This window comes from Macaca mulatta, chromosome 5 (assembly GCF_049350105.2).
Source record: "Macaca mulatta isolate MMU2019108-1 chromosome 5, T2T-MMU8v2.0, whole genome shotgun sequence".
Taxonomy (NCBI): domain Eukaryota; kingdom Metazoa; phylum Chordata; class Mammalia; order Primates; family Cercopithecidae; genus Macaca; species Macaca mulatta.
The window spans coordinates 147,900,077-147,920,079 of NC_133410.1; the positions used below are offsets into that span (position 1 = coordinate 147,900,077).

General features: G+C 43.9%; 1 protein-coding gene across 1 annotated transcript in view; it reads left to right on the forward strand.

Annotated features, from left to right (window-relative positions):
* Nucleotides 1-19,410, forward strand: part of NOCT (nocturnin) — a 30,904-nt gene extending 11,494 nt beyond the window's left edge. Inside the window, exons 2-3 of the mRNA XM_002804205.4 lie at nucleotides 16,329-16,598; nucleotides 18,368-19,410. Of these exons, the coding sequence (XP_002804251.2) occupies nucleotides 16,329-16,598; nucleotides 18,368-19,203 (1,106 nt within the window). The 3' untranslated portion in view covers nucleotides 19,204-19,410. The remainder of the gene's footprint in view (nucleotides 1-16,328; nucleotides 16,599-18,367) is intronic.
* Nucleotides 19,411-20,003: the final 593 nt, after the last annotated feature.

Below are 20,003 nucleotides of genomic sequence, written 5' to 3' on the forward strand. Positions count from 1 at the left end.
TAGACTTTCTGGGCTATATATCTGTCGCAGCTACTAAGCTCTGCGGTTATAGTGTGAAAGCAGCTGTAGACAGTACAATATGTAAACTTTATGATACTAAAATTTGAATTTCATATCATTTTCACATGTCACGACATATTACTGTTCTTAAGGTTCCCCCCCCCCAACCATTAAAAAGTACAAAAGCGTTTCCTAGCTTGCAGGCAGCACAAAGACAGGACGCTGCCAGAGTTAGCTCATGGGTCACAGTCGGTAGATCCTGATCTAGAGAGGGCTCTGTACAGTCACCAGAAGGCTCCTCATAGTTTCATATTTCCACTCACAACTGTAAAAACACGTCATTTTTCCAAGTGTCCCAGAAATGTTAGTGATGGGGGATCACCAGATTTTTAGGTTTTGCCTTTTCACGTTTGTATTTCAGAGGAATGTGCTAGAAAAGCCCAGCTCGTGGAAATGATTTGTCAGCCAATAGACAATGGAGCACCAATCGAACATGTTAAACTAAGCATTTATCATGGAGGGATTTCCTTCTCCTTAGAGAGCTTTTCCATATGAGTCTGTCATGGCTGAAGGTATGGCTCAGTCTTGTCTGGATGACGCTTCAGCTTTCTTGTCTGGTCTGTGACTGCCTCCTGGCAAAGAGAGGTTGTTTGAATTGTCACGCTCAGTCTAGGTGCTTGTATTTTTAGACACGTTAGGTTGGGAGTTCTGACCTTCACTTGATCTCTCTGGTAATGCCATGCGGGTCGTGACACTGCTTTGTACACTCTGTGCTGTGCCAGTATGTGTGCTGTGATGACTGTGACGTCGACAGATGGAGGAGATGGAACTTGACCTCTGTGTCTTCCTGGTGTGAAGAATGGGCTGCTGTGTCTGTCCGGGGCCAGGCAGGACAGCTGCATCGCAATTACCCTGACGCGGTATCAGCATGGCTGGAGATGCTGACGAGCAGCAGTCCAAGGTGCAGGTAACTTTCTCCAGGGCCAGCCCCCTTACTAGTTGTGCAATCTAGAGAAAGCTCTGCAGTTACCTGATCCATGCCTGGAAAGTGGTGAATATGATACCCACTTCACCAGATTTGAGACAGAATAATGAAAATAGTTGGAAGCAGTCTGGCACATTATCTCCAATGTTAATAATAGTCTCTTTTTTTTTTTTTTTTTTTTTTTTGAGACAGAGTTTTGCTCTGTCGCCCAGGCTGGAGTGCAGTGGTGCAATCTTGGCTCACTGCAACCTCCTCCCGGGTTCAAGCAATTCTCCTGTCTCAGCCTCCCAAGTAGCTGAGATTACAGGCACCCACCACCATGCCCAGCTAATTTTTGTATTTTTGATAGAGACAGAGTTTCACCATGTTGGTCAGTCTGGTCTCAAACTCTTGACCTCAAGTGATCCACCCACCTTGGCCTCCCAAAGTGCCAGGATTACAGGCATGAGCCACCACGCCCAGCTGAATAATAGCCTTCTCTTTATGCCTAGGAAAAAAGTGAGTTTTCCAGAATGAAACAGAATAGCTAACATTTAGCTAATCACTTAGGATGTGCCAAGTACCTCTAGTTTAACTCAATCCTCACACTAACCAAATAAAGTAGGTTACACTTATCCATATGAAGAAGATAATGAAGAAGCAGAGAGGTAAATAAGTTATCCAGGATCCTATTAGTAAAAAGTGGAGCCACGATTTGAATTCAGACAGCCTAACTTGAGTCCGTGCTTTAAGACTTGCCTCTGCTGAACCACAGGCTGAACTTCCTGGGGAGAGCTGAGGCTTCAGCTATAAGGCTCAGTACTCGAGGCAGGCCTGTCACAGTCAGTCAGTGGCACTCAGTAACAGACTGGGAGCCTGGTCGGTCACTAACTAAAATATTTGATTTCTACCACACAGTAATATCTTCTTACCTTGGCACTTAGTTTATTTTTATTTTAAATTTAATAGCAGTGGGGTCTCACTACATTGCCCAGGCTGGTCTCAAGTTCTTGGGCTCAAGCGATCCTTCTGCCTAAATTGGCACTTAAAATCCAGTCTCTAGGATCTGGAAATTCATGTCATAAAAGCCCACATCATGTAAAATTTGAAGGTAACTGCATTCATTTGCCAGGTGGACCTTCAGGGGACATGTCACACTGTTTGAGTTTTGCTTTTCTTGCTGATGGGTGCACACCAAAGTTTCACAAAAATTTAGATAGTTACTTTTTTTTTTTTTTTTGAAACAGTCTTGCTTCTGTCGTCCAGGCTGGAGTGCAGTGGCGCAATCTTTGCTCACTGCAACCTCTGCCTCCCAGGTTCAAGCGATTCTTATGAACCTCAGCCTCCTGAGTAGCTGGGATTACAGGCACCTGCCACCAAGCCCAGCTAATTTTTTTCTATTTTTAGTAGAGACGGTGTTGTTGGCCATGTTGGCCAGGCTGGTCTCCTGACCTCAGGTGATCCACCTGCTTTGCCCTTCCACAGTGCTGAGATTACAGGCGTGAGCCACCACGCCTGGCCTAGAGTTACATTTAATGGTAACTTAGGACCTCATTTACACTTCTGAACCTTAGTGTTCTTATCTATAAAGTGGTGTAAATAATGACCAATGGGTTCTTGAGCAGGTAACTGGTTACAGCAATTAAAAATGCTTGGTATACCATAAAATGCTCCACCAATAAAAGGTGGTCCTCCATCAATGTTTGACAGAATTTCTTGGTACTTTGCTGTCACTTGCCATCTTTTATTAATTGTTTAAATCACTGGACTGGATCCTGGGGGAAATGGTAAATAAGAGAAACAGCCCCTGCCCTTGGGAGGCTTAAAGTCTCATGAGTAAAGGACAGAGGTCGTAGTTCAAATATCCAAGGGTACCCTAAGTAGGAAAAATGGGCCAGGTATAAGAAAAGAAGAGCCATTGGTTGATCCATAGAGCTAGGCCTGTTTGCTGTGAATCTTTGTTGATTCCTTCAATATATATTAAATAAATATATTGTATATCCAACATCCAGGCTGCTTTTTTTTTTTTTTTTTTTTTTTTTTTTTCCAGACGGAGTCTCGCTCTGTCGCCCAGGCTGGAGTGCAGTGGCCGGATCTCAGCTCACTGCAAGCTCCGCCTCCCGGGTTCGGGCCATTCTCCTGTCTCAGCCTCCTGAGTAGCTGGGACTACAGGCGCCCGCCACCTCGCCCGGCTAGTTTTTTGTATTTTTTAGTAGAGATGGGGTCAGGCTGCTTTAAAGTTGGTGGTTATCTTGTGTGAATTCTCGTTTGTATTGAAGATAGCCAGGTATTCTGGAACCTACTCTAAGAAGGCTAATGAAAATCAGCTGCTAAATTAGCTTAGTTTTGTGTTCAACACGCATGGCCAGTAGATGGCAGCATTGGATTGCTGTTTCAGGGATGCCTTCCTGTGCCGTTGATGGCTTACAGTTTTTGTGTTGTGTGTGCTTCAAGGTTTCCTCGGGCGGAGGTTGATCAACTTCCATTGCTTCCCAGGTGCGTACTCAAGATAATCCTGGCTGTTGCTTGGTTTTTAATTAGCGTTTTTGCCAGGCCACCATTTCAAGATACTAAACGTAAACTGTGAGAGAAGTAATTAGACGCTGAATGGTTTGGGCAAAGCCTAGAACAGGCAGTTGCTGGGCAGCCCGAGGAAGGAACCCTGTGTGGAGCTGTGGGGAGCGGTCTGCCCTGAGTGATTCCTGAGTGCTGTTAGGAGTGCTTGGAACGGTGGGCCCAGTCAGTTTGGGCCTCGACTGTTGGGGTCGTCATCCAGCATTCTAATTATTAATGTGAAGGTGTTTAATTGCAGCCCAACCGTTTTCCTTATGGTCAGCACTCTTAGGAACTTGAATTGTGATCTGCCTGATTGCTTTAGAAGTGTGTAGTAATTGGTAGTATTAAGGGTGTACATATATTCAAATATATTTGTGATTGGCCCACTTGTGGGTTTTTTGGTTTTTTTTTTTTCTTTTTTTTTTTTTAGAGGAAGTCTTGCTCTTGTCGCCCAGGCTGGACTGCAGTGTTGCGATCTCGGCTCACTGCAACCTCCACCTTCCAGGTTCAAGCGATTCTCCTGCCTCAGCCTCCCAAGTAGCTAGGAGTACAGGCGCCTGCCATCACGCCTGGCTAATTTTTGTATTTTTAGTAGAGATGGGGTTTCACCATGTTGGTCAGGCTGGCCTCGAACTCCTGACTTCAGGTGATCCACCCACCTTGGCCTCCCAAAGTGCTGGGATTACAGGTGTGAGCTACCGCGCCCAGCCTCCCACTTGTGTTTTTTAGGAAAGTACAGGTATTACCAAATGGGAGATCACATACTACTACTGTATTTCAGAAATCTAAATAATCTGAATTCTCTGGCAGTTCTTTTTTTTTTTTTTTTTTTTTTTTTTTGAGACGGAGTCTCTGTGGCCCAGGCTGGAGTGCAGTGGCCGAATCTCAGCTCACTGCAAGCTCCGCCTCCCGGGTTTACGCCATTCTCCTGCCTCAGCCTCCCGAGTAGCTGGGACTACAGGCGCCCGCCACCTCGCCCGGCTAGTTTTTTTTTGTATTTTTTAGTAGAGATGGGGTTTCACTGTGTTAGCCAGGATGGTCTTGATCTCCTGACCTCGTGATCCGCCCGTCTCGGCCTCCCAAAGTGCTGGGATTACAGGCTTGAGCCACCGCGCCCGGCCTCTCTGGCAGTTCTTTAAAGGCTGTTTATAAAGGTAAGAAGACTTATATTCTTTTTTTTTTTTTTTTTTTTTGAGGCGGAGTCTCGCTCTGTCGCCCAGTTCACTGCAAGCTCCGCCTCCCGGGTTTACGCCATTCTCTTGCCTCAGCCTCCCAAGTAGCTGGGACTACAGGCGCCCGCCACCTCGCCTGGCTAGTTTTTTGTATTTTTTAGTAGAGACAGGGTTTCACCGTGTTCGCCAAGATGGTCTCGATCTCCTGACCTCGTGATCCGCCCGTCTCGGCCTCCCAAAGTGCTGGGATTACAGGCTTGAGCCACCGCGCCCGGCCGAAGAGTTATATTCTTATACAGTAAAATAGCAGTGAGGTCTTAATAATAGTGGTACAAGGAATTAAGACATCCAGTTCTAAATGTATGTAAAAATGTGCTTAAAGAATTAATCGGTGGCAGGGGATGGGGTGATGTTGCTAAATGGACACTAGGCAGAAGAGATAAAGCTATTTTGATGTGCCTGTTAACTGTATGAATTTTGTAATTTGTGTTGCATTGAGAATGGTGGCTGGCCCATTGCAGTGGCTCACACCCAATCCCAACACCTTGGGAGGCTGAGGTGGAAAGATCACTGAAGGCCAGGAGTTTGAAGCCAGCCTGGGCAACTTAGTGAGATCTCGTCCCTATTTTTTAAAATTCTTTTTTAATAAAAAAAGGAAAGGAGAATTACTGTGTCTGTGAAAAGTGAATTGTGAGCAGAAGCCAAATATGTGTGGAATCAAATCCAAAATTTCCAAACACATAAAATTAGGTGTCAAGATTTGGTACTTTTCAGTGTCTTAATTGCCACGTGGGTGAATTATTTGTGCTGTCTAGCCTTAGGAAATAAGCTTTGAATATTGAGCTATTATGAATGTTTGAAAATCTTTTTAAAGTCCTGAATAGCAACTCCTATTAAGGCATAAAACTTAAGTAGATGGTTTGAAATCCTGGAAATCAACATGTATTTATGTATGAAAGGAATTTTTTTTTTAATGGTTGATACTCAAAAATTAAAAAGTGAATGTGCATTAGCTGAGTGTGGTGGCGTGCACCTGTAGTCCCAGCTACTTGGGAGGCTGAGGCTGGAGAATTGCTTGAACCTGGGAGGCGGAGGTTGCAGTGAGCCAAGATCGTGCCACTGCACTCCAGCCAGGGCAACAGAGCGAGACTCCGTCTCCAAAACAAAAAAAAAAGTGAATGTGGCCAGGTGTGGTGGCTCACACCTGTAATCCCAGCACTTTGGGAGGCCAAGGTGGGTGGATCACTTGAGGTCAGGAGTTCAAGACCAGCTTAGCCAACATGGTAAAACCCCATCTCTACTAAATATATAAAAATTAGCCAGGTGTGGTGGCGTGCCACTGTAATCGCAGCTACTCAAGAGACTGAGGCAGGAGAATCGCTTGAACTGGGTGAGGGGCAGAGGTTGCAGTGAGCTGAGACTGCGCCATTGCACTCCAGCCTGGGCAACAGAGTGAGACTCCATCTCAAAAACGTTGAATGTTAGGCCGGGTATGGTGGCAATGCCTGTAATCCCAACACTTTGAGAGGCTGAGCTGAGAGGATTGCTTGAAGCCAAGAGTTCAAGACCAGCCTGGAAACAAAGTGATACCCCTGTCTCTACAAAAAAAAAAAAAAAAAATTTAAATTAGCCGGAGTTGGTGGCATATACCTCTAATCCCTGCTGCTTAGGCTGAGGCAGGAGGTTTGCTTGAGCTCAGAAGTTAGAGGATGCAGAGAGCTGTGACGGCACCACTGCGCTGCAGCTCCAGCTTGGGCAATGGAGTGAGACCCTATCTCCAAAAAAAAACAAAGGGAATGTTAAGTTGTTTTTTAAAGTAGGTGAGAAACAATGAGACTTGGTACTCAGTTATTCTCTCATTTTGTTTTTTGTTTTGTTTATTTGTTTTTTTGAGAGATGGAGTGCAGTGGTGCAATCATGGTTCACTGCAACCTCCACCTCCCGGGCTCAGGTGATCCTCCTGCCCTAGCCACAGGCACATGCCACCATGCCCAGCTAATTTTTTCTTTTTTTAATTACATCTAGAAAAGGATCTCTCTATGTTGCCCAGGCTACTCTCAAACTCCTGGATTTAAATGATCCACCCACCTCAGCCTCCCAAAGTGCTAGGATTACAGACTATTCCCTCATTTGAAATTGGCATAATAAGAGTATCTGCTTCCTAGGATTCTGATGAGAACTGAAAATAAAGTTCAGGAGGCTGGGAAGTTCAGTCAAAGGGCTGGCATCTGGTAAGGGCCTTGTTGCTGTGTCATGCCATGGCCGAAGGTAGAAGGGCAAGAGAGGGCTGAACTCGCCCTTTTATAAGAAACCCCCCACCCCTGCAACAGCACTGTGTCTCTCCCACCACCATATTGGTATTAAGCCATTGATGAGAGCCATGCCCTCATGACCAGACACCTCCCATTGCCCAGCTCCCAACACTGCTGCTTTGGGGATCAAGTTTCTAATACATGACCTTTGGGGCACATGCATTCAAACCATAATAAAGTGAGGAGAAGAAAAAGGTGCCCCTCAATCTTCAGTCTTCTTTAGTTTACAAATTTAAATACGTAGACTCACTACATTATAGTCCCTAGGTAGTTCTTAGTAAGCCTTAGCACTGTGCCATAAGTATAAAAATAATATGTAAAGTCTATCTAGTATTTACTTTGTTATTAATTCCCTAGCCCTGGTTTGTTTGCTGTGTTGTTGTTGTTGTTGTGACAGGGTCTTGCTGTGTCACCCAGGCTGGAGTGCAGTGGCGTGTTCACAGTTCACTGCAGCTTCAAACACCTGGGCTCAAGTGATCCTCCCTCCTCAGCCCCTCAAGAAGCTGGGACTACAGGCACATGCCACCACACCCAGCTAATTTTTGTGTTTTTTGTAGAGACACAAAAAACATGTTCATCATGTTGCCTAGGCTGGTCTCAAACTCCTCGGCTCAAGTGATCTGCCCACCTCAGCCTCCCAGAGTGCTGGGATTACAGGCGTGAGCCACTTTGCGCAGCTCACGTTCTCCTACTTCTCTGGCCATGTCATTTCATGTTGCTTTTGCAGATTTCCCAGATCTCAATCCTTTGATCTTTCTAACTCAATTCAGTCTTTTCTGTACATTAATATCTCTCAATGTTTGTTTCCAGTTTGTAACTCTCTCCTGAAGGCCAGTCATCTAATTGTTGGACTCCTATTTTCTGTAAACCCTGTCAAGTCTTCCTAACCACTGTAGTTGGCAACTCTATCCTTCTGGTCGCTCAGCTGGAAACTGTGGACACTTTTTTGTTTTTTTTAAGAGATACATAGGGTCTCGCTCTGTCACCCAGGCTGGAGTGCCGTGGCATGATCACAGCTCATTGCAGCCTTGATCTCCTGGGCTCAAGCAACCCAGTTCAGCCTCCCAAATAGCTGGGACTACCGATGCACACCACTACACCTGGTTAATTTGTTTTTGTTCTGTTTTGTTTTGTTGTAGAGATGGGGGCTGCCGATGTTGCCCAGTCTGGTCTCGAACTCCTGACCCTAAGCGATCCTCCTGCCTTGGCCTCCCAAAGCAGTGTTTTGATTACAGGCATGAGCCACCACACCCAGCTTTCAGGCTCCTTTTTGACTGCTCCGTCACAAATCACATCCAAGTTATCAAAACTTGTTGGATCCAACTTTAGATTTATTGAGAATCCAACCACTTTCACTGCTGCCCCCCTAGTTCACCCCTGCTATCTCTTGCCTAGATTATTGTACGTTTCCTCAAATGAGTTTCCTCCTGTCTGCCCTATGTTCCTGTAGTGTAGTGTATTTTAAATATATCAACCAGTGATATTTTTAAAATGTCAATCAGATTCTCCTCTTGAGTAGAATTCTCCAGCTGCTTCCATCTCTGTTAAAGGCCAAAGTCTTTAGATAGACCAGCAAGGCCCTACTCGATCCGCTCCCTCTCACTGCTTTTTCTCTGACTTCATCTCCTTTTATTCAGACTGTTCACGCCACCGTAGTCCCCTCTGTTTATCAAGCTTGCTACACATGTTCCTCAGGGATTTTGCACTTGCTGTTCCCTCTGCTTGGAATGTTCTATCAGGTCTCCAGCGAGGCTATTTCCTTACCCCTTCCCAGTGTCTGCTCAAATTCCATCTTTTGGTGAGGCCTCCATAAGCGTCACATATCCAATAACAGCTCCCTGCCCACAAGCATTCCCTATTCCACCTTTTCCCTTTATTTTTCTCCAAAGCACTTTTCATTATATGACAGACTACACACATATATATATGTTTGTATACAGGGTCTTGTTTGTCTCTCCCCACTACAAAGAACACAAGCTCCATGAGGGCAGAGATACTCCTCTGTTTTGCTCAGTGATATATCTCCAGGGTAGTGTCTGGTACACAATAGGCACTCAAACTTTTTTTTTTCCTAGAGAGATTTTAATTTTTTTTCTCTAGAGAGACAGAGTCTTGCTATGTTGCCCAGGCTGGCCTCAAACTCCTGGCCTCAAGTGAGCCTCCTGCCTCAGCCTCCTGAGTAGCTGGAATTATAAGTGTGAGCCACTGTGCCTGGTTCCAACTCAAAGATTTGACCAAAAAAATGAATGAACAGCCATTTGTGTCTGTGGTTTGAGTGGGGCAGAAGATGAGAGTGGCCACCCATGGTGGGCCAAGTGGTATACTTGTCACAAATTAGAGTTTCATATCTAAATCCTATTTTTTCAAAGTCCTTTTTCTGGTTAGTCTTATCCATCCTGATTGTTTTAACTCTTATTATACCCTAGTGATTCTGCATAGTTAGCACCCAGTTTTTCTGTCATGAATTCATGAGTATTAATCTTTCCCCAAATACTTGCTAATTTTTTGAGGGAAAATATCAGCACATATTTTATTGGCATAACTCGAATTGCAGGGAGCACAGAACAGCCTGACACAAGGGAGTCCCTCAGTAAGCTGTCTAGAATAAGGGTGGATGAGTGGAAATGTCTTTCAGGACCATCTGTATCTCTCTGTCCTAACTTCATGATCATTATGCAACAGATTAATGTTTCCCAGGTACTTAGTATTAGAGGGCTTGTCCTGTGTCATGTTGTGGTTAAATACTCTGGCAGGCAGTGTTGCATCAGTCCACCTTGGGGAATATCTTCGGGTTTCCTGTAAGGTCTAAGGGGGCAGAGACAAGACTGTAGTAAACACTTCCTAATGATTCCTCTCTACCTAGTCTCTTATTCAAAATGTAGCCTAATAATATCTTTCTCAGATGAATTAATCTACTGCGAAACAAGGGCAAAAGGGCTATGCCAATAAAACTTGAAAGGCAAATTGCAGTGTATTATTCCATATATGAGTAGTGTTATCACACCTGACAAGAATTATTCATTGTTTTTGAAATACGAGAATAGAAATTCTGAATGAAACATCTTTTTAAATAATAATAATTATTTTTTTATTTTTGTAGAGACAGGGTCTCACTGTGTTGTCCAGGCTGGTCTCGAACTCCTGGACTCCAGGGAACCTCCCGCCTCAGCCTCCGAAAGTGCTAGGATTACAGGTGTGAGCCACCCCACCTGGCCCAACTTTTATTAATAGGAAGATATGTGTCTCATATCCTCAACAGTAGGGATGAGGAACATAGGAACATAGATTTGAAGAGTTTTCCCTGTTCTAACCCAGATGCCTTTTCCACCTGATCTTGGAAAATTAAGATCACGTAAGCCCTCATTTTAAAGAGAAGTAAGCAGATCTTGGCTGGGTGTGGTGGTGTGCACCTGCAGTCTCAGCTACTCGGGAGGCCGAGGTGGGAGGATGGCTTGAGCCCAGGAGTTGAGGTTGCAGTGGGCTATGATCATAGCACTGCATTCCAGCCTGGGTAACAGAGTGAGGCCCTTACAAAAAACAGGCCCTTTGGGGAAAAAAAAAAAAAAAAAAGGCTGGGTGCGGTGGCTCACGCCTATAATCTCAGCACTTTGGGAGGCCAAGGTGGGTGGGTCACTTGAGGTCAGGAGTTTGTGACCAGCCTGGCCAACATGGTGAAACTCTGTCTCTACTAAAAATACAAAAATTAGTGGGGTGTGGTGAAACACGCCTGTAGTCCCAACTACTCGGGAGGCTGAGGCAGGTGAATCACTTGAGCCTGGGAGGTGGAGGTTGCAGTGAGCCGAGATCACACCACTGCACTCCAGCCTAGTGGTGGAGCAAGACTCCATCTCAAACAAATAAATAAATAAAATAAATTTTAAAAAGTTAGATAAGCAGGTCTAGAGAGTTGTGGCACAGCTAAATAGTCATAGAACTGGGACTAGAATTGCTCTTTTGAGGCCTTAGAATTTGGCTATGCTGCAGTATATCCTGCATCTCAAAAGCTTAGTCTTCTGTTGAAAACCACCAAGAGGCTCTGAGGCCAAATAAGGTAGATGACCAGATTTGATAATATGCTATTGGTTCAAAATGAGCTGGTTTAACAAGAATGTTTTCCTTGAGAATTGTATCTAACAGCCTATTAAATGCATTTCAAAAACTAGATCCCCCAAGAGACAACAGGGAATGATAGACTATCCCATTTGATTCATCTCATATATACACAGCAGTCTCAGAATGGCAGTGCCAATATCACCACTACTAATTATGATCACTCAGTCATAATTGCTAGTTATCGCTACAATTAAACTTATGGAAAAGTTTAACATTTTTAAATTGAAGATGCTTTTCTCATCCTGCCACCTCCTTTTTTGGGGTATTAAATCTTCGTGTTCATTGTTGGGCCGTATAGCCGTTATATACTGAATTCTCCCTGACAGTCTCCTTTAGGATTGATTTGCTAAGTAGCTCTATGTTTAGTGCTCTGCACCAGTTCTTACACCAATGTTTCTGGTCATCTTGGTCTGAAGCTTGTTCTCTAGTTCTAGGTATGGCAAATTTCTTTTGAAGAAGGCTGCTTAGTAAATATTTAGGCTCTGTGGGCCAAAAATGGTCCTGTTAATGTATTCGTGAGTGTGTGTGTACTTAACACATTTTTTAAATGTAAAAGTCTTTCTTAGCTTGTCGGGTGTGGTGGCTTATGCCTGTAATCCCAGCACTTTGCGGGGCTGAGATGGGAGGATGGCTTGAGCTCAGGAGTTTGAGACCAACCTGGGCAACATAGTGAGACTCCGTTAAAAAAAAAAAAAAGCCATTCTTAGCTTGAGGACTGTACAAAAGCACCAATCCTTGCACTAGTAGATTCCTCATAAGGGGCTCTTGGAGACAATATTCTAGTGTTGCTGGATATAAAATCCTTGGCTTACACTTTATGTATGTTAAATAGATTACTTCATTTTCTTCTCACATAAAACATTGCAGTTGAAGTCTGATGATAATCTGATTTTTTTTTAATAGTCCACTTGGTGTTGGTCATTTTGGGTTGATACTCTCAAGTTTGCAATGTGTTTTTTTCAATATCTACTTTTTAAGTATTGTTTTTAAAAGTTTTCTTGGTTTCTTTTGCTCCCTTTCATTGGTCTTCATCTGTAAGAACTGCTATTACTCATATTTTGGGTCTTTGCTCATTTTTAGTATTTGTCACTTTCTCCCTTTTATTTAAAACAAATGCAACCCTTAGTTTGATTCTGATCTTTTTCTCATTTCTTTTTAATTTTTATTGTTAATTCTTTTTGGTGTCTCATTTCTGAGTTTTCTAATTCTGATTTAGGTTATTCTTTCATGTCTTTTTTTTTTTTTTTTTTTTTTTTTTGACGGAGCCTTGCTCTGTTGCCCAGGCTGGAGTGAAATGGCGCCATCTCGGCTCACTGCAACCTCCTCCTCCCGGGTTCAAGCGAGTCTCCTGCCTCAGCCTCCCGAGTAGCTGGGATTACAGGCGCCCAACACCATGTCTGGCTGATTTTTGCCTTTTTAGTAGAGACAGGGTTTTGCTGTGTTGGCCAGGCTGATCTCGAACTCCTGACCTCAGGTGATCCGCCCGCTTCAGCCTTCCAAAAAGTGCTGGGATTACAGGCATGAGCCACCACACCCAGCCTCTTGTATCATTTTCTTTTCTTTTCTTTTTTTTCTTTGAGACAGAGTCTCGCTCTGTCGCCCAGGCTGGAGTGCAGTGGCATGAACTCAGCTCACTGCAAGCTCCACCTCCCGGGTTCTCGCCATTCTCCTGCCTCAGCCTCCAGAGTAGCTGGGATTACAGGTGTGTGCCATCATGCCCGGCTAATTTTTTTTTTTTGTATTTTTTTAGTAGAGATGGGGTTTCACCGACTTAGCCAAGATGGTCTTGATCTCCTGATCTCATGATCTGCCTGCCTTGGCCTCCCAAAGTGCTGGGATTACAGGCCTGAGCCACCACGCCCAGCCTTGTATCATTTTCTTAAAGACTTAGCTCACTCTGCAATAGGATGCAGTTTGATTTGCTTCCTGGGCACATGTTTCTGGCATGCTTTCACTGTCTGATACTGTTCTATTCTTTATTCTCTTCATGTGAAATTGGTTTTTCTAAATTTTTAGAAGGAGTGTGGTTCAGGATTGCTTTTCTGATTTCACATACTCCTTAAATGTTTGACTCCCATTGGACACTATCATCCTTCTTTCTCCACACTCACTTTTGTAAATGGTAGTTTTTTCATATAACCACCCTAAAACTCAGCTTGGCAAAGATAAAGGCAAAGGACTGTAGGGCAGTCCTATTGAAACTGAGTTCTACATCAAGCTAGTAGTCTGCCCGGAGCCTGACAGGTGTCAAACGTCACTGTTTATTTCACATTTAAAAATAAAATATACCATGGTGTCCCTGTGAGTTTGCTGTGGTTCCCTGGGACATGTTAGCTCACAGTTTGGGGATCACCATCTCAAGTGATGCCGATGTTGCTAATCAGGAGACCACACTTGGATGTTTGGCTGTTTTTTGTTTGTTTTCCCCAAAAAACCTACAGGAAGTTAAAAAAAAAAAGTACAAGAAGAAAGACTTTCAAAACTTGTACCGCCAGCCGTGAAGACAGTTTCTTCCTTTGGACCCATGTACTCAGGCGGAGATCAATTAAAATGAAATTATTGAAATCAAACAGTTTGGAAACAGTTGTGTGTGTGTGTGCTTGTGGGAGCGCATGCTTGCTTGCGGATGCACACACACCTGCCGTGTTTGTTGGGAAAATTAGTATGTGTTTATTTGCTGTAGTCTAGCTTTCTTACTGGCGGGAAAAAGTACTTTGAGTAGACAGGAAGGAACAAAAAAAGCATGCTTGCATCCTCATTGACCTTAATGTTCAAGGACATTTGGTGGTAAATATTTGAATTTCCTTTGTAACCTGCCACAGTTAATTTGATTGACTGCTAGTTTGAGATGTGGTTGATGAGCCTGCCAAATTTTATAACAAAAACTTTATATAATATTTACATTTATAAAATGTTTATATTTTATAAAGAAAACTTTGTATCTTTCAGGAGAGGGAAATCCAGATTGCCTTTATCATACACAGAAATTTGGACATTACTCCCAGTAAAACGTGCCCCTGATTTATACTATAATGAAAATAAAACATAGTTGACCTCTAAAAGCAATCAACTGCTTTCAAGTGAACTGCCACATAATGCTAATTAGTTGAAGATTATGCTCTATTCTCCTTAATGAATTATAAAAAGCAAAACACTAAAAATTACTTGGGAAGACAAAGTAACTGGTGCTTCCTGCATTTTTCCTTGCTGTCTTTCTAGGATCCCAGGAAATGTGGGCAACTCATGAGAAGGTAGTGCCCTGGATGGAAGTTAGCTGACCAAACTCAGCTTACTCTTAACCCCTTCTGGCCTCAGCCCCTTTTCTGGATTTTAAGAAATCCAGCAATTGATACTAGATTATAGACTATACCACTCAATGAAGTTCAGAGTTCTACAGAAAGCCCAAGCCTTGATTTACACTTAACATCTAAGAGAAATGGGAAAGAATCCAGCCATTACTTTCCCCAACAGAGGGATCTGTATAGATGAAATGACCAGGGTAGCAAGCAGCCTGCTATTACCTAATTTCTCACCCAGGATTAACATTAACATGGGCTTTCTAACATTTCACTTCTTACAAACTAGTCTTTTTTTTTTTTGAGACGGAGTCTCACTCTGTCGCCCAGGCTGGAGTGTGCAGTGGCGGGATCTCAGCTCACTGCAAGCTCCGCCTCCCGGGTTCACGCCATTCTCCTGCCTCAGCCTCCTGAGTAGCTGGGACTACAGGCACCTGCCACCAAGCCTGGCTAATTTTTTGTATTTTTAGTAGAGTATTTTTAGTAACACGGGGTTTCACCGTGTTAGCCAGGATGGTCTCAATCTCCTGACCTCGTGATCCGCCCGCCTTGGCCTCCCAAAGTACTGGGATTACAGGCGTGAGCCACCACGCCCGGCCACAAACTAGTCTTTTTTTTATTTTAGTCTCGCTGTCACCCAGGCTGGAGCACAGGAGAGTGATCTCGGCTCACTGCAACCACCATGCCCTGGTTCAAGCGAGTCTCCTGCCTCAGCCTCCTGAGTAGCTGGGATTACAGGCACATACCACCACACCCGGCTAATTTTTTTGTATTTTTGGTAGAGATGGGGTTTCGCCATGTTGGCCAGGCTGGTCTCGAACTCCTGATCTCAAGTGATCCACCCACCTCAGCCTCCCAAAGAACTGGGATTACAGGTGTGAGCCACCATGCCCAGCCTAGTCTTTTAAGTTCTTATTAAGATATATAGAAAAAGGAATGTAGATTTTGTTAAGCCATGCTCTTTTTTCTTTTTTTTTTTGAGACGGAGTCTCGCTCTGTCGCCCAGGCTGGAGTGTAGTGGCCGGATCTCAGCTCACTGCAAGCTCTGCCTCCCAGGTTCACGCCATTCTCCTGCCTCAGCCTCCCGAGTAGCTGGGACTACAGGCGCCCGCCACCTCGCCCGGCTAGTTTTTTTGTATTTTTTAGTAGAGACGGGGTTTCACCGTGTTCGCCAGGATGGTCTCGATCTCCTGACCTCGTGATCCGCCCGTCTCGGCCTCCCAAAGTGCTGGGATTACAGGCTTGAGCCACCGTGCCTGGCCGCCATGCTCTTTTTTAAAGACTGGGTTTATAAATTACAAAGACAAATCCTAGGTTAGAAGAGGCCATCAAGATCAAGGTATTTCTACCTTAAAAAGATGAGTTTTCATTGTTAATCAGAGATTAGTTTTAATGGTAGTACTTAAATTAACTGTCCTAGTAGAAAGCTGGAACCTGGAAACTCCTTTATTCTGCCTCTGTAGAGATGGCTTTATACACCAGGCGTGGTGGTTCACACCTGTAATCCCAGCACTTCGAGAGGCCAAGGCAGGCGGATCACCTGAGGTCGGGAGTTCCAGACTAGCCTGACCAACATGGAGAAACCCCATCTCTACTAAAAATACAAAATTAGCAGGGGGTAAAGGTGCATGCCTGTAATCCCAGCTACTTGGGAGGCTAAGGCAGGAGAATTGCTTGAACCTGGGAGGCAGAGGTTGCAGTGAACCGACATCGCGTCATTGCACTCCAGCCTGGGCAACAAGAGCGGAACTCCATCTCAAAAAGACAAAAAAAAAAAAGAAATGACTTTATACATGAATATGGCAACAATTGAGCTCCTGGTTTCTGTGGACAGTAAATGTTTATCTTACAGTTGTGCTGGGCGAGAAGTCAGGAAAAGGAGCTGAATGTGTAATTGTGATTTCCTTTTCCGTAGCGTGTTCCATGGGAACCGGTACAAGCAGACTCTATAGTGCTCTTGCCAAGACACTGAACAGCAGCGCTGCCTCCCAGCACCCAGAGTATTTGGTGTCACCTGACCCAGAACATCTGGAGCCCATCGATCCTAAAGAGCTTCTTGAGGAATGCAGGGCCGTCCTGCACACCCGACCTCCCCGGTTCCAGAGGGATTTTGTGGATCTGAGGACAGACTGCCCTAGTACCCACCCGCCTATAAGGGTTATGCAGTGGAACATCCTCGCCCAAGGTATGCCCGATGCTTTTGTGCCTGTGCAGTCAAGTTTGCTGTGACTGCCTTTCTGCTTCTGCACATCCTCAGGTCACTGATGTTTTATATGGAAGGAAGAAGTGTGGGCAGATGGAGGTGTAGAAGGATAGGGTGACTAGAACAGCATGGAGAGCTCCTAGAAGAGGTTAAGACAGGGAGTCATCTGGGTTTTTTGTTGTTGTTTTTTGAGATGGAGTTTGACTCTTGTTGCCCAAGCTGCAGTGCAATGGCACAATCTCAACTCACTGCAACCACCGCCTCCCGGGTTCAAGTGATTCTCCTGCCTCAGCCTCCTGAGTAGCTGGGATTACAGGCATGCGCCACCACACCCAACTAATGTTGTATTTTTAGTAGAAACGGGGTTTCTCCATGTTGGTCAGGCTGGTCACGAACTCCTCACCTCAGGTGATCCACCCACCTCGGCCTCCCAAAGTGCTGGGATTACAGGCGTGAGCCACCGCACCTGACCTGGTTTTTACAATTAAAGCAAGTAACTCACGGTTTATTCTTTACACCTTCCATGTTTGTGGACTATCCATGAACAATGAAAGTCTGTCTACTTCCCAGCAGATCCAAATTTGAAGAACCCTGCCTTTTATTAGGCAGTTGAATGGAACAGCCTCAAACTTTCTGTTGCCCCCAGCTTTCAGTCCATAGCACCACGATACCATTTGCAGGGAAGAAGCTGGGTAACACAGAACTTTATGCAGAAAATGGCAGCTCTGTGTGGGTGGAGATGAGTCTAGCCATATTATTCATACTCATTTATATAACTTGAGACCAAAATGATGTTGCTTCAGTTCTCTATTACTTTGTGGCCAGGCGCGGTGGCTCACGCCTGTAATCCCAGCACTTTGGCAGGCTGAGTTCGGCAGATCACCTAAGGTCAGGAGTTCAAGACCAGTCTGAGCAACATGGTGAAACCCCATCTCCTAAATATACAAAAGGAACTAGCTGGGTGTGGTGGTGTGTGCCTGTAATCCCAGCTACTCAGGAGGCTGAGGCAGGAGAATCACTTGAACCTGGGAGATGGAGGTTGTAATGAGCTGAGATTGAGCCACTGTACTCCAGCCAGGGGGACAGAGCGAGACTGCATCTCAAAAAAAAATACATATATATACGTGTATGTGTATATATATACGTGTGCGTATATTACTTTGTTATGGTAGAAAGGATTTCTTTCCTGGGTCTGCCAAATTAAAAAACAGATGTGTCAATCAACTTTATGTAGCAGTTGAGATTTTAAGAAAAACAAGGGCCTGATTTTTTTTTTTTTTTCATGGAAAATAAGAGGAGATTCCGTGACTTACCAATCTTTGATTCTTTTTCCATAAAATAAGTCCCATTCATTCTGAGTAGTGTCTTTATAGTCAGGGTTAAAACTAATACTTGGCGTTAAATATTTGGTGTTTTAAAAAACCAAAAAAAAATTTTTTTTAATTGACATTTATTTCTTTTGACATAGCTTAGATCCCTGGGACTGCAAAGCAGTTTCCTTAAGTAAGATCTTGATATCCTGGAATATAGTTACATGAAATAGTTCTGAAACAAAAGATCTGTTGTGTGCTTCATCCACATAGTGAGAGGTGATTTAGTTTGGATAGGGTAATACAGTTTGGACAGAGAACTACTCCAAGCTTTTGAAGCAGAGGAAGCATTCTGAGGGTGTTGAGTGATGCCAAACCTCCTGGGTACTTTGAAGTTATGGTTCTCTAAGACCTGACAGCTGACTGGCTTTTTCTTTTCAGCTCTTGGAGAAGGCAAAGACAACTTTGTACAATGCCCTGTTGAAGCACTCAAATGGGAAGAAAGGAAATGTCTCATCCTAGAAGAAATCCTGGCCTACCAGCCTGATATATTATGCCTCCAAGAGGTGGACCACTATTTTGACACCTTCCAACCACTCCTCAGTAGACTAGGTTATCAAGGCACGTTTTTCCCCAAACCCTGGTCACCTTGTCTAGATGTAGAACACAACAATGGACCAGATGGCTGTGCCTTATTTTTTCTTCAAAACCGATTCAAGCTAGTCAACAGTGCCAATATTAGGCTGACAGCCATGACACTGAAAACCAACCAGGTGGCCATTGCACAGACCCTGGAGTGCAAGGAGTCAGGCCGACAGTTCTGCATTGCTGTCACCCATCTAAAAGCACGCACTGGCTGGGAGCGGTTTCGATCAGCTCAAGGCTGTGACCTCCTTCAGAACCTGCAAAACATCACCCAAGGAGCCAAGATTCCCCTTATTGTGTGTGGGGACTTCAATGCAGAGCCAACAGAAGAGGTCTACAAACACTTTGCTTCCTCTAGCCTCAACCTGAACAGCGCCTACAAGCTGCTGAGTGCTGATGGGCAGTCAGAACCCCCATACACTACCTGGAAGATCCGGACCTCAGGGGAGTGCAGGCACACCCTGGATTACATCTGGTATTCTAAACATGCTCTGAATGTAAGGTCAGCTCTCGATCTGCTCACTGAAGAACAGATTGGACCCAACAGGCTACCTTCCTTCAATTATCCTTCAGACCACCTGTCTCTAGTATGTGACTTCAGCTTTACTGAGGAACCCGATGGACTTTTATAAATACTTGCTTTGTCTTTTTAATCACAAGAGTCTTAACGGGATGTTTCAGGAAACAAATAGGATAAGACAATGCCAGAGGAAGGATAGAAACATGGGAAGTTTCTATCATTTCATTTTCTGTTTCCAGCATGCCCTTGGAAAATACTCCCTTTAGTTCACAGATCTTTTCAATTAAAACCTATAGCAAAAAAGGTGTTTGCACTCCAATTTTGGCTTGTATTGTTTTCTTTTCCTTAATATTCCATTTTGACCATTTAAGGGCATTAAATTGGCTTGTTTTGGTCAGGTGCAGTGGCTGCTCATGCCTGTAACACCAGCACATTGGGAGGCTAAGGTGAGAGAATCACTAGAACCCAGGAGTTCAAGTCCAGCCTGAGCAACATGGCATGAGACCCCATCTCTATTTCTAAAATAATAAATTCGGTTATTTTGAAGCTTTTTCAGTTTGAGGATGCTATAAAAACTCAGACTTGCTTGAATCTTCCATACTAGTATGTAGGAGTAATTTCTCTAAACAGCATTTTAAGTTATTTGTGGGTTTTTAAAATGTCAACAATATGCATGGCAATATTTATTTTTTATATCTTCATATAAAATTAGGTAAATAAATTATAGCATTATGAACATTTTAGAACCATGCAGGAGAAGTTATAGAGAAAGTAATTTATGGTAATTTTCATAAAGCTTTAAAATATTTTCATTTGGGCTGTAACAAAATGAGTGCAAAGGAACAATATTTAGCCTGGAGGGGCTTTTGTTATTTAAATGTCAGATTTCTTTAATACATTCTTAAAATAATC